Genomic DNA, 12,504 nt, shown 5'->3' with positions numbered 1-12,504 from the left:
GGGCCAGATCCAGAAGGCAACTGGGCCTGATCCAGCCCGCGGACCTTAGTTTACCGACCGAGGAGAGCATCCCAGGAGCCCGAACTCGGACACCCACCTTCTGCTGCTCATCAGCTTCTCGCTTCTGCTGAACAATGATGACCAGGTACTCCTCGCACTGCTTCTGGAATTCCGCCACCTTCCTCCTGGCCTCCTCCAGCTCCAGCGTCATCACCTCCACCTTCTTCCGGGTCTCATCGATCTTGAAGAGCCCGTTGTGGAGCTTGTTGGCTTGGTCCGAGAGCTCCTTCCGCTTCTCAGCCAGGAGCCTGCAAAAGGAGGAAGGGGAAGGCTCCATGACTGCTCTGCAGCCCAGTCTAGCCCAGAAGTTGGGCTGCCCATGGATCTCCATACGCTCCCCGGCTCTCGGCCATCCCACTCGGCTTCCCTGGAGAGAGACCAGAAGGGCCCCCTTACTTCTTGTAGCCAGAGACCAGCTCCAGGTAGTTGGTTGGGGTGACGTAGTTATGGCGCCTCAGCTCCAGCAGCATCTTCTGTGAGTACCTGGCCACGGACCAGTGCATGGTCACAAAGATCCTAGCCACTCGCTTTTGCATCTAGACAGGATGGAGAGGAGGGAGAGAATCAGGGAGGAGTCAAGCGCTCCTGTGGCTTCTAGCAATTGGCCATCAGAAGTATTATTGCCTTCATACAGCTTATAAGAGGAACCCTTACCCACTGCCTGCAGCCACGCATTTATTTATAAAAGATATTTGTATACTGCTGCGCCATAAAAAATTGTATCAGTGGTTTACAGTGTTAAAAAGATGAAACCACACAACAGATTTTTAAAGAAATTAAACGCATCAATTAACCGCTGTGGAAGGATGCATAGGCCTGGCGGAGTTTTCAGCAGCCACCTGCTGAATCTCCAGTGTCAGAGTGTTCCGCAGGCACAACAGGCTTGGTTTCTCGTTGTCAAACGAGCCCTGCCAACCTTCAGGACAGCCCCCCTCTGCGCCGCTTTGGGAGGGGCAGGGGCTCCCCCTCACCGTGTCCAGGCTCCCCTTTTCCACGGTTCCCAGGTCCACGCCCTCCAGGTACTTTTCCGCCACTTCCAAGAGAGCATCCTTGGGCCACTCAGAGAACCAGTCGATGGTGGTGCAGTTCACCAGGGCAGGGTACTGCCGGATCCAGTTCCTGAGGCACAGCGGAGAGAGCCGTGGGTTGGCGTTGCACCAGCTATGCCTCTCCCCGCTTCCCTTACTCCCTGAGCCTTAGCCACGGCCCTCTGGTTTGCCCATCCCACTTAGCCCGCTGTTAACAGCCATTTTTCTCCAGCTGCCCCTGTGTCCACCAGGGGTCGCTGTTGCTCTGAGCAGAAGCTGCCCCTGTGCCTGTCTAGACAGCAGCCTCTGCTCCGATGATCCCGGCAGCTTCCCCCTCCCCTCACCTGAACGGATCCCCGACTGGGCTCAGGCACAGCACCACGTGCAGGTTGTTCCGCACCCTCTCAATGAGGAAGGCAAAGAGGCTGTCCTGGCTCTCCTGGATGCCCTCTGTCCGAGCTGCATCTATGATGTGGTTCTGGATCTGGGGACGGAAAGGCAGGCGGGGGGCAGAGACAGGGGAAAGAAAGAGGATCAAGGAAAAGGAGCCTGTTGCCAGTTTTGAAACGCCCCTTGTGGGAACAACGAACCACTCCGTGTCATCAGTTCAGGTGCTGCTTACTAGCTCTGCCTCAAACTTTTTGTGCCAAGGAGAGGAGCAGAGCATGGTGGAATCATAGAGAGTTAGAAGGGAACCTGAGGATCATCTAGTCCAGGCATAGGCAAACTCGGTCCTCCAGATGTTTTGGGACTACAACTCCCATGATCCCTAGCTAGCAGGACCAGTGGTCAGGGATGATGGGAATTGTAGTCCCAAATTCATCTGGAGGGCCGTGTTTGCCTATGCCTGATCTAGTCCAACCCCCTGCAATGCAGGAAGATGCAGCTGCCTCATACGGGGATCAAACCTGCAACCTTGCAGCACCGTGCTCTAACCAGCTGAGCACGAGACTCTGAATCTCAGGGTTGTGGGTTTGAGCCCCACGTTGGGCAAAACAGGGGGCTGGACTAGAGGACCTTCATGGTCCCTTCCAGCTCTACAATTCTATGATTCTATGAACCCGGGTGGACAGAACCAGCATGGTAAGGCAGCTTCCTCTAAATTCCCCTCTAAATATAATTATTGGGGGTTCACACAGGCCCAGATGCTCAACCCCCAAAAACTCAGGTGCTCAAGGGGAGAGGAAGGGCAGGCAGGAAGCCCAAAGCTCCTGGAGAGGGAGGTTTTCAAGCTCTGCAGGTCTTCAGATGCTAGGAGGAAAGGCTCCAAGGCAGGGTCACAACTCTGAGACCAGGTATGATGGTCACAGCCCTACCAGAGTCATCACAATGAGTGTCTTTCCGCAGGACCCAGGTCCACACACATCTGGGGCTTTTTTGGGGGTGGGGGTGGCTTGGAATAGCTCCTTGGTCCAAAAAGGTGGCTCCTAATATGTAGCTTCAGTACCTCTCCTTTTTAAAGAAATCATGTGCTGCCTCGGACTATTAATTCAATCATCATCATCAACAACAACAATCCTCTAGCTGGTAATCTCCCAGCTAGAAGTTGTTGTTGTTGTTGCTGCTGCTGCCGCTGATGATGATTGAATTTATTTATTTATTTAGGATGTAAATCGGATCAACCAAAGGCTTTGTAGAAAAGGAACCTTTTTGCCTGGCACCTAAAGGTGTATAATGAAGGTGCCAGGCGAGCTTCCCTGGGAAAAGCACTCCACAGATGGGGAGCCACCGCAGAGAAGGCCCTGTTCTCATGTTGCCACCCTCCGGACCTCTCCCTTCCCAGGAGGAGAACTCATTCAGCCTGTCTGTTGCAGCAGGAAGCAGAACGGCACGGATCCCTGCGCTGCCCTCCCCAGTCCTAGTCCTTCCAGAGCTCCGTGGGGTGTGGAAGAGACACGAACCTCCTCAAACTCATCTGGCTTGTACAGATTGGGCACCTCCCCGGAGCTGAGGATGTTGTTAATGTCCTCGAGGAAGCACTCGTCCGCAATCTGCGTGTCCACAAAGAGGAAGGTGGTGGGCTTCTGGTCCACCCCGGTCTGGCGGTACAGCTTCTTGATGTCTGCGGGAAATAACAGCCAGGGGAGGGCCAGTCAAAGGAGAGGATGCGTGGCTAACCCAGGCTGGCTTTGTGGGCCAGACTCCCAAAGCTGGAGGGAGACGGGGGGCATCCTTACCTTCCCGGAACTCTTGTTTGCGGTACTGTCTGGAGACCTCGATCTGGAAGGTGTAGTACTCACAGATGTACGAGGCCAGCCGTGCCAGGCTCTGGCGCCCGCTGCCCCCGATGCCCACCAGCAGCATGTTGCCTCGCGGCTGGCTGATCACCCGGACGATGCGGGTTACTGCAGGGAGAATCGGCACCTGGCTGTCAAACCCCACCTGCAGGAGGGTGCTGCCCTGGGCCGGGGGGTAAACTAGCCTTCCAGACTCAGCTCAAGAGTCCTCCCCAATGCCAATTCATGGGGGCGGGGGGCGTCTCATGAAAACAGCAGAGAGAGAGAGAAGTCTCAGCCAGGATTTTCTCACTCACTGTGTTCAATGGCGTCCCGGAAGAGCACCAGCCGCATGGGCACCATTCCTGGTGTCCGGTTGAGCTCGCCCAAGGCGCGCTCCATCTCGGCCTTCAGGACGGCCATGTCTGTCAGGTCCTCGTAGACGTTGCGCATGAAGTCCCCTGGAGGGAAAGAGGGGCAATCGGTATTACATCGCATCTTATGTGGGATTTTTCAAAACAACAACGCATTTACTGAAACCGCACCCACGCGAGCATCCCAGGGCAGAGAGCCTCCAGCTTTCCAAACAAGGTGGAGAGCTCAAAAGCCAGCTACCCAAGGCAAAAGGGGCTTTTAAGCTCTCCTCCTTGCTTGCATTTCACTTGCGGGAGGTCAACTAGCGGCCTTCAAAGTTAAATGCAAGTAAGATGGGATCATACTGTATTATTGGAATCTGTTCTTATTACTCCGCTCCCCTTTCAATCTTTTACAACCATAACTACAAGCGCTTTGAAAAACGGTGGGCAGGGAACGCTCCCTTAGCAGAGGCCCTTCTTCCCAGGTCTGCGTGAGAGAGCAGAGCAAGAGCCCTGCCGGATGAGGCCAGTGGCCCTTCTAGTCCAGCATCCTGCCGTCAAAGCAGCTGAGCAGAAGTCTCAGTGCAAAACCCGCAAGCAGGATTCGAAGGCAAGAGCCAGTCTCCCCTCCTGCAGTTTCCAACAACTGGTGGAGGCAGAGGAGAGTCATCGTGGCAGGTAGAGAATGGTTCGGATGAGCTCAAGTGCCATATGGTAGAAAAGAGAGATGCAATTTTAAACATTAATAATCAACAAACAAAAGCAAATACATCTCCGAAGATGAGTCCTGATGCAACATGTGTGTGTGTGTGTGTGTGTGTGTGTGTGTGTGTGTGTGTGTGTGTGTAAAAGCTAAAAATGAACCATGTGCTTTTTTTCTTCCTTGTGCAAACTGATGGAGATCTAAATGATTAATCAACTCAGGATGATGAAGTCAATCAACTTCCAATCAGGAACCAGTTTTAAGACAGACAGACGGACAGACAGACAGAAGAAGAAGTGTGCATGCACACGAAAGCTCATACCAAGAACTAACTTTGTTGTTCTTTAAGGTGCTACTGGAAGGAATTTTTTTTGTTTAGACAGACAGACAGACAGCGCCACCTCATCTCACAACCCCAAAGGGGATTGGGGGGGGGGATCTTTAAGCTGGCACCTCCATCACACACAGCCTCTGCCTCCCCACCTCCAGCTCCAGAGAAGAGCCGGTACATACCAAAGATGGGTGAGCGCTTGTTGGGGCAAAGGTTGTGGAGGGTCAGGTCAAAGTGCGTGCCCAGCTTCTCACTCAAGAGGACAATGAAGGTCTCCATGTCTGCAGCGTCCACCAGACGGTCGGAGAAAACCCTGGCGGAGAAAAGAAGGGATCCATGTGCTCGGAGGTCACCCATGAATCCAGAAGCCTCCTTGTGGGGTCCAGGAGGAGGGGAAGAGGCACCCAAATTCCTTAAAGCCCAGAAGTGGCTTTGGGAAGGAGAACTTTTCCTAGACCCACAGCTAAACAGCTCCAAGTGACCCTCTTCTCCCACCCGGCAATTGTGCCTGGGCATCACATGGGTGTTTTGGCGACTGCTTATGTCAGTTTCTGATGGCCAGGGCACTGCCCACAGCCAGAGTCTCCCAAGGAGACATGGCAGCGAGGGGCGGAGCACGAAAAGCCTCCACAATCAGCAGGAAATGATGAAAGTGAGCCGGGGGGAGGCCTTACAGAGAACTCCCACCACTGCTCTCAGGCAGTGCACAGTGGCAGAAGACGGCAAGCAGGACATCTGTACCTGAAGCACTCGTGAATCCACAGGCGGGTGAGGCTGGCTTTGGTGTCGTGGAAGTCCTTGTGGGCTCGCAACATGCCCTGGAAGACCTGAGACAAGCGGGAACGACAGAACCGCTGTGGACCCCAGGCAAGCATCTGCTAGGCCAGCCCCGAGGATGGGCCCCACCCCCAGCTGGTCTTCCAAGGAGAGCCATCCCACGACCACCCTCGGCAAAGGGCCCTAAATGCGCCTGTCTCTGGTCCCAAGGAAGGGTTGTCACCACAGCTCAGTGGCTCAGACCACCATCTGACTGCATTGAAGGGGGTTGGGCTGGAAGACCCCTGGAATCTCTTCCAACTCTACAATTCCATGACTGTACACTTCTGGTCCTGAGGACGTATTTACCAGGACGTGCCTTGCTCAGTGAGAAGCAGAGGGCGGAAATCTTAAATAAGCCATATTTCTCAAGGTTGGCAAGCTAGAGACACTGCCAAGCCCTCTCTCCGGAAGCTGAAGAACACAAGAAGAGCCCTGATGAATCAGACCAGTGGCCCGTCTAGTCCAGCATCCTGTTCTCGTAGTGGCCAACCAGATGCCCCAATGGGAGACCAGCAAGCAGGACCCAGGTGCAATAATAATAATAATAATAATAATAATAATAATAATAGTAAATTATTATTTATACCCCACCCATCTGGCTGGGTTTCCCCAGCCACTCTGGGCAGCTCCCAACAGAATATTAAAAACACAATAAAACATTAAAAGCTTCCCTAAACAGGGCTGCCTTCAGATGTCTTCTAAAAGTCAGATAGTTGTTTATTTCCTTGACATCTGCTGGGAGGGCGTTCCACAGGGTGGGCGCCACCACTGAGAAGGCCCTCTGCCTGGTTCCCTGTAACCTCACTTCTCGCAGGGAGGGAACCGCCAGGAGGCCCTCGGAGCTGGACCTCAGTGAATGATGGGGGTGGAGACGCTTCTTCAGGTATACAGGGCTGAGGCCGTTTAGGGCTTTAAAGGTCAGCACCAACACTTTGAATTGTGCTCAGAAATGTACTGGGAACCAACGTAGATCCTTTAGGGCCAGTGTTATATGGTCCCGGCGTCCACTCCCAAGCAACCCTCCCCTCTTGCAATTTCCAGTCACTGGTATTAAGAAGCATTTACTGCCTCTGATTGCGGAGGCAGAGCATAGACATTGTGGCTAGTAGCCATCGATAAGTCTTCTCTGCCATAAATATGTCCGATCCTCTTTTAAAGCTTTCCATGTTGTGGCCACCACCCCCTCCTATGGGAAGCCAGGATAAAGCCAGAAGGCCCTTCTAAGCCAGAACATTCACAGGTGGCACTGCCCAGGAAGCAGAGGAGTCCCAATTCCCCTTTCGCCCTCACCCCACCACCTCCTGGTAGCTGACTAGCGACTGCAGCAGTAGGAGGGAGGGGGGCAACAGGCCTGGCAGCAGAAGCAGCCCGGCTTGCTCACAACCTGCAAGCGTTTGATGTGCACGAGCAGCGCTACAGGGCTCAGGGCCGAGGACAAACGTTCAGCGCACGTTTGATGTCTTCAAACTCTCTCCAAAGTTGCCGTGCCCGTTTGATGTGGGAGCGCCGCAGCGCTGGCGGGAAGGAGATGAGCTCGCCTGGAATCCTAATGCTCCCAGCCGCTGGGCTGGCACAGAGGATCGCACACGCAGGGGGGGGGGGGAATCCATCATGCCTCGTCTGCCGGGTCTCAGGCAGAGGAAGACCCCAGAAACAGGCACATTCTGTCTACCAGCCCTCCCCAACCTGGCGCCCCCCAGGACTACAACTCCCACATCAGCTGGGCTGGCTGTAGACTGGTGGGAGTTGTAGTTCAGAGGCTGCTTTAGATGGAGGGCGATGCAGATCTGTTCAGCCCCCGCTTAGAAGCCTCCCCTGTGTCTCTGGCTTAACCCCACAACATTTCTGTAAGATGTAGGAGCAGAAGACAAAAGGGGTGGGAAACATTCTGATTCTGAGAAAGCCGCAGCATTTGGCAAAAGAGAAATGAAGATGTCAGGAAGACACCGAGGGGAAAGGCGAAGGTGGGGGGGGGGGAGAGAGACAGGAGCTTCTCTAACTCAAAGCTGTGGAGAGCTAACAAGGACTTGCTTCCTTGCCTGAGGCAGAATGAGCCCAGAACTTGTGGGTGATCTGCCCCCCTCCTTGTGTTTGCAGCGGCATCAATCAAAAGGCACCTGCCTCCCATTCCTGCTTCTGAAGGATGGGGAAGCACTGCGTGAGCGCGCCATGGTTTTCCGGCCACACAGCCTCACCTGCGGCACCCCCTTCCGCAGGCTCTTTGCCACCCCTACCGCCCTCCCCGCCCCCAAGGCCCTTCCGAGCTTGTAGGGAACAGTCCCAGGGTCTGAGCAGGCCTCTGTTTACCTTGGAGATGTCGCGCAGGTTGAAGAGGTAGTGGATCTTGGCCGGGGTGGGCAGGAACCGCTGGACGACGTTGTTGTAGAGCTCCACAGTCGCCTCAGTGATGGTGTTCCCAAGGGGCTTCAGCCCCTCGTCAAAATTCTGCAGCTTCTGGTTGATCATGGTGCCGAAGATGCGTCGGATTTGGGAGTCCTGTTCAGGGTGAGGGCATGACATGGGGTGGCATCCCACCCCATGCCAGCACCTGCTGCTTTGGCCCGAGGCAGCTGGGGGTCACCTTCCCCCTTCTGGGCTGTCCTGGGTTTCTCCCAAGGATTCACAGAACTACAGTGGTGCCTCGCAAGACGAAAAGAATCCGTTCCGCGAGTCTCTTCGTCTTGCGGTTTTTTCGTCTTGCGAAGCACGGCTATTAGCGGCTTAGCGGATCAGCTGATAAGCGGCTTAGCGGATCAGCTGATAAGCGGCTTAACGGATCAGCTGACAAGCGGCTTAGCGGCTTGGGAAAAGGGGGGGGGAGGAAAAAAACCCCGCAGGAACTCGCAAGACATTTTCGTCTTGCGAAGCAAGCCCATAGGAAATTCGTTTTGCGAAGCACCTCCAAAACGGAAAACCCTTTTGTCTAGCGGGTTTTCCGTCTTGCGAGGCATTCGTCTTGCGGGGCACCACTGTATAGCTTTGAAAGGGTTATCTAGTCCTGCCCCCTGCAATGCACAAGGGGCGCTAAGTTCTACTCACTGAAATGAATGAACCCAAACTAGTCCTGTCCATCTCTGTGATGGGCATCACAGCTCAGCGGGAAATCCTCGCCACGAGCTGCCAACCTTGCCAGGAGTCCCAAGGCTGCCCTGTGAGGGGCAAGGGGCCAGCCTGCTCTTCCTGCTCTGCTCTAGGGTGAGGAAGTAGCAGAGTCCAGAGAGAAAGAGAAAACACCTCCAGTGGTGGCAGAGAAGTGCCAGGAAGAGCAGCTAATCTTCACACTCCCAGTCCAGGGCTGCCAGCTCCCCAGTACGCATACTACCCTCCCACCCTCCCTATTGGCACTACGGGGGTTAAGGTCCCGCTCCAGCCGCACCGTTCACTCCCCAGCCTCAGCCAGGGTGCTGTGAGGCCCGCCTGCAAAATGGGAATAACAGCAGCCTGCCTAGCAGAGCTGTTGTGAGGTTGGGGAAACTGGAAGGAAGAGAAGTGGGTTAAAATACTTTAGTGGGAATCAATCATTCGCTCAGTCATACACTTCGGCTTATCCCAGCCCCCCCAGCCCCTAGCCTGACCATAAAGGTACGACAAAGCTGGACCGGCATGGGTATGGGGCAGCAGGAAGCCCTCCTCTCCACTCCTGCAGGGAATTGTGCCCAACAAATCCTACTCGGTGGGACGCGGGTGGTGCTGTGGGTTAAACCACAGAGCCTAGGGCTTGCCAATCAGAAGGTCGGCGGTTCGAATCCCCGCGACGGGGTGAGCTCCCGTTGCTCTGTCCCAGCTCCTACCAACCTATCAGTTCAAAAGCACGAAGTGCAAGTAGATAAATAGGTACCACTCCGTCGGGAAGGTAAATGGTGTTTCTGTGCGGTGCTCTGGTTCACCAGAAGCGGCTTAGTCATGCTGGCCACATGACCTGGAAGCTGTACGCCGGCTCCCTCGGCCAGTAAAGCGAGATGAGCGCTGCAACCCCAGAGTCGGCCACAACTGGACCTAATGGTCAGGGGTCCCTTTACCTTTAAGTCCTACTCATTGAAATGAATGAACCCAAACTAGTCCTGTCCAGTCACTTCAATGGGTCTAAGAACATCAGAAGAGCCTGCTGGATCAGGCCCACCTAGTCCAGCATCCTCTTCTCACAGTGGCCAACCAGATGCCCATTATGGGAAACCTGCGAGCAGGATCTAAGCACAAGAGTCCTTGCCCTCCTGTGGTTCCCAGCAATGGGCACCGCCCAGTCCCGCTCTGAATGGGACGAGCGGGTGATTGAGCAGGAGGTGCCATTTTGGATTCATCTCGGGCCGGCGCCGCTTCCTTGCCACCGCCATTGTCCGCCGTGCCAAGCTCTCCCCACGCCTCCTGGGCAACTTAGATTTGGACAACAGGCCCTGCATTATGCAGGAGAGGAAAATAAAAGGCCGCGGGCACCTCGGGTGGGCGGAGGTGAAAGGGGAGCTTTCCCCCTTGATCTCGGAAAGACTCTGGAAGCCAAAAGGCCAGCTGGACGAGCCCCTTGCCACCAAACCAGGTTGCCTGTGTGGACACACGCACGCACCGGGGGGGCGAGCCAGGCGGCGTCTGCGGCTGTGGTTGCCTGATTAACCCCTGCCCTCGGAGCTTCCCAGCCGGCCTGCGCAGACCAAAGCAGCCCTTACTGTGGGGAAGGTCATGTTGATGAGGTTGAAGCGGCTCTGAAGCCGGCTAGAGATCACCGTTCGCCCTCCTCCGGGGGGCCCCATGGCTGCCATCAGGAACATGTCCTGGGGGGAAGGCAAACAGGCAACGGATCAAAACCAAAAGAAAATAAAAGACTTCTCGCTCTCACTCTCTCTCCCCCCCCCACAACCTCCGCCCGCCTCTTTCCATAAAAGTGTTTGAGTAGCGCGACGACTAAACAGTCTAGAGGGACCCCGCCGAGGTGGAGGTGGGGGGGGGGAGGAAGGCAGGCAGCATACAAATCGGGGGGCCTGAGTGGAAGTGGAGGCTGTAATAGCTGCAGCGGCATGCGCCACACTCCAGCCGGGAGGCTCTGCTGCGCGGCACGCCCTCCCGCTCATTCTCCCCCCCTCCCCACCGCACACTCCTGAAATTCAGATGCGCAGCCTCCCGGAAAGAGACAACAACAAGTATTCCGTGCACAGTCGTCTCTGGTTGTAGGTTGCAGAGTTCTTGAACGGCGGAGAGCCAAATCAGACAATCACGTTAAATGCGCAATTGCGCTCAACGTGTCTGGGTTTTTATTTATTTTTTATTGTCTTTTCGCAAACAGGGCCGCGGGGCATCAGAGGGGGAAATCAAGGCTGGGTCTGTGGGGTGCAGAGCAACGTCCTCCCCTCGGCCGTGGCGCTGACAGAAATCAACGCTGCTCTTGGGTTTAAAGCGTAACTCGCACATGTATGCAGCCAGGTTCCAATCCAGATCCCCCTGCCCCAAGAGCGTCTGTTTTAAAGAAGAAACCATCACGCAGCAATTGCACACTGGCTCCGCATCCTGCCCTCACCTTGATGTACTTGATGGTCTGCTTGGCCCGGTCGTACCAGAAGCCGTAGTCCAGCCACAGGCGGAGCAGCTCTAGGGGGGGCTGGGAGCCAAACTGGTCCTTGGCAGGCATGTTGAGGTCGTCCATGAAGGTGATCATGCTCTTCCCGCCCAGAGGCACATAGACGCCCTTGGTGCGCTTCTCCACCCGGCTCTCGATGATGCTCTGGACGTTGGTCGACGTGGTCTGCAAAGGCGGGAGGGCAGCGTGAGGCCTGCATTGACAGAGACGTTGCCCACGTCCCTGGAGCCCATGCGTGGGGTGTGCCAGGGGGCGGAGCCAGGACCCTCCCCTCCCTCAACCTGATACCTGAGCGGACATGTTGATGACCAGAACAGCCCACTTGGTGCTGTCCAGGGTCTGCAGGACGCCCTGGGCAATGGAGGTTTTGCCGGTCCCCACCAAGCCGACCAGTAGCACTGGGTTCTGGTTGGAGATGAGGGCGTCAACGAGATAGTTGTAGCGCATGGTGTCCACGGTGGGGACGATGATCTTGTAGAAGGGGGCGCTGGGAAGAGAAGGGGAGATCCGGCTCAGCCCCAGGGGTGAGGCATCAGCTCCTGCCATGCTTGGGACTTGCCAAAGCTTGGCTGCTTCTCCTCCCTCTTACACACACGCAGGGCGCCAGAGCCCCGGGGGCCGTTCTGGTCCTTCCCGACGCGGCTGTCACGGCTCCAGGAAGGACACTGGCCTAAATGCATGAAGACATCCGACACGAGACGCAATTGGCGCAGCTGTCACCCCCGCCGGAGCCTGACAGCTTGGAAGGAAGCCACCGTTAATGAAGGCTTGTCCCTCCGCCCGGCTTCCGAGGATGCAGGCGGCCGGCGGCCCGTGGCAGCTCGGGGACCACGTTCCGGCAATTTCAGGCCACTGATCGGATTAGGGGAGCGAGGGGCGGGAAATGGATCCGAGCCACTGGCTCGAAGAACAAGATCGGCCGAGCGACTCAGTGGCACAGCGAAGGCAGGCTGCTCGGGAGCCAGAAAGGGAAAGGATGCGGGAAACAAGAGAAGGCAGGCAAAGGGAGCAGGGAGGGTAACTATGTGTGTATCGTAGAGGTGCCCCTCTGCTGTCACTCACACCCTGCTACTGCTGCAAGAAACAAAAAACTCGCCTGAGACCGACACACACACACACATAATGAAGACAGGACACCGCCATCCCTAGAATGAGCCTGTTCTCTGTGGTGCCCCTTTAGCTGCTTCTCCCCCCTACTTTCTTTATGTGTAAGAACTTCAGATGGGCCCTGCTAGGCTAGAGCAAACGTCCACTTCACCCAGCAACCTGCTTCTCGCACAGGCCGACTCCCCAGGCTTTAAGGCAATAGTCCCTCCTGGCTACGAACAGCCATTCCTGGACTCCCGTCTCCTCCTCCTCCTCCGCCTCATCCATCACTATTTTCTTCCCAACTGCCACATCTTGTGACAGCAAATCCCATAAACCTGG

The 12,504-nt window shown here is 55.7% G+C and overlaps 1 protein-coding gene across 1 annotated transcript in view; it reads right to left on the bottom strand.

The window, feature by feature from the left end:
- The window catches only part of DNAH2 (dynein axonemal heavy chain 2), a 136,916-nt gene that overhangs the window by 31,273 nt on the left and 93,139 nt on the right, over window positions 1-12,504 (bottom strand). The window contains exons 49-61 of the mRNA XM_081886657.1: window positions 11,365-11,563; window positions 11,017-11,241; window positions 10,172-10,276; window positions 7,821-8,009; window positions 5,436-5,521; window positions 4,877-5,007; window positions 3,622-3,765; window positions 3,266-3,433; window positions 2,990-3,150; window positions 1,433-1,572; window positions 1,032-1,179; window positions 457-596; window positions 98-308 (exon numbers count right to left, since the gene is read on the bottom strand). Of these exons, the coding sequence (XP_081742783.1) occupies window positions 98-308; window positions 457-596; window positions 1,032-1,179; window positions 1,433-1,572; window positions 2,990-3,150; window positions 3,266-3,433; window positions 3,622-3,765; window positions 4,877-5,007; window positions 5,436-5,521; window positions 7,821-8,009; window positions 10,172-10,276; window positions 11,017-11,241; window positions 11,365-11,563 (2,047 nt within the window). The remainder of the gene's footprint in view (window positions 1-97; window positions 309-456; window positions 597-1,031; window positions 1,180-1,432; window positions 1,573-2,989; window positions 3,151-3,265; window positions 3,434-3,621; window positions 3,766-4,876; window positions 5,008-5,435; window positions 5,522-7,820; window positions 8,010-10,171; window positions 10,277-11,016; window positions 11,242-11,364; window positions 11,564-12,504) is intronic.

This window comes from Podarcis melisellensis (genome assembly GCF_964234715.1).
Source record: "Podarcis melisellensis genome assembly, chromosome: 13".
Taxonomy (NCBI): domain Eukaryota; kingdom Metazoa; phylum Chordata; class Lepidosauria; order Squamata; family Lacertidae; genus Podarcis; species Podarcis melisellensis.
The sequence above is the reverse complement of the archived record's forward strand: the minus strand, read 5'-3'. Positions and strand labels throughout refer to the sequence as shown.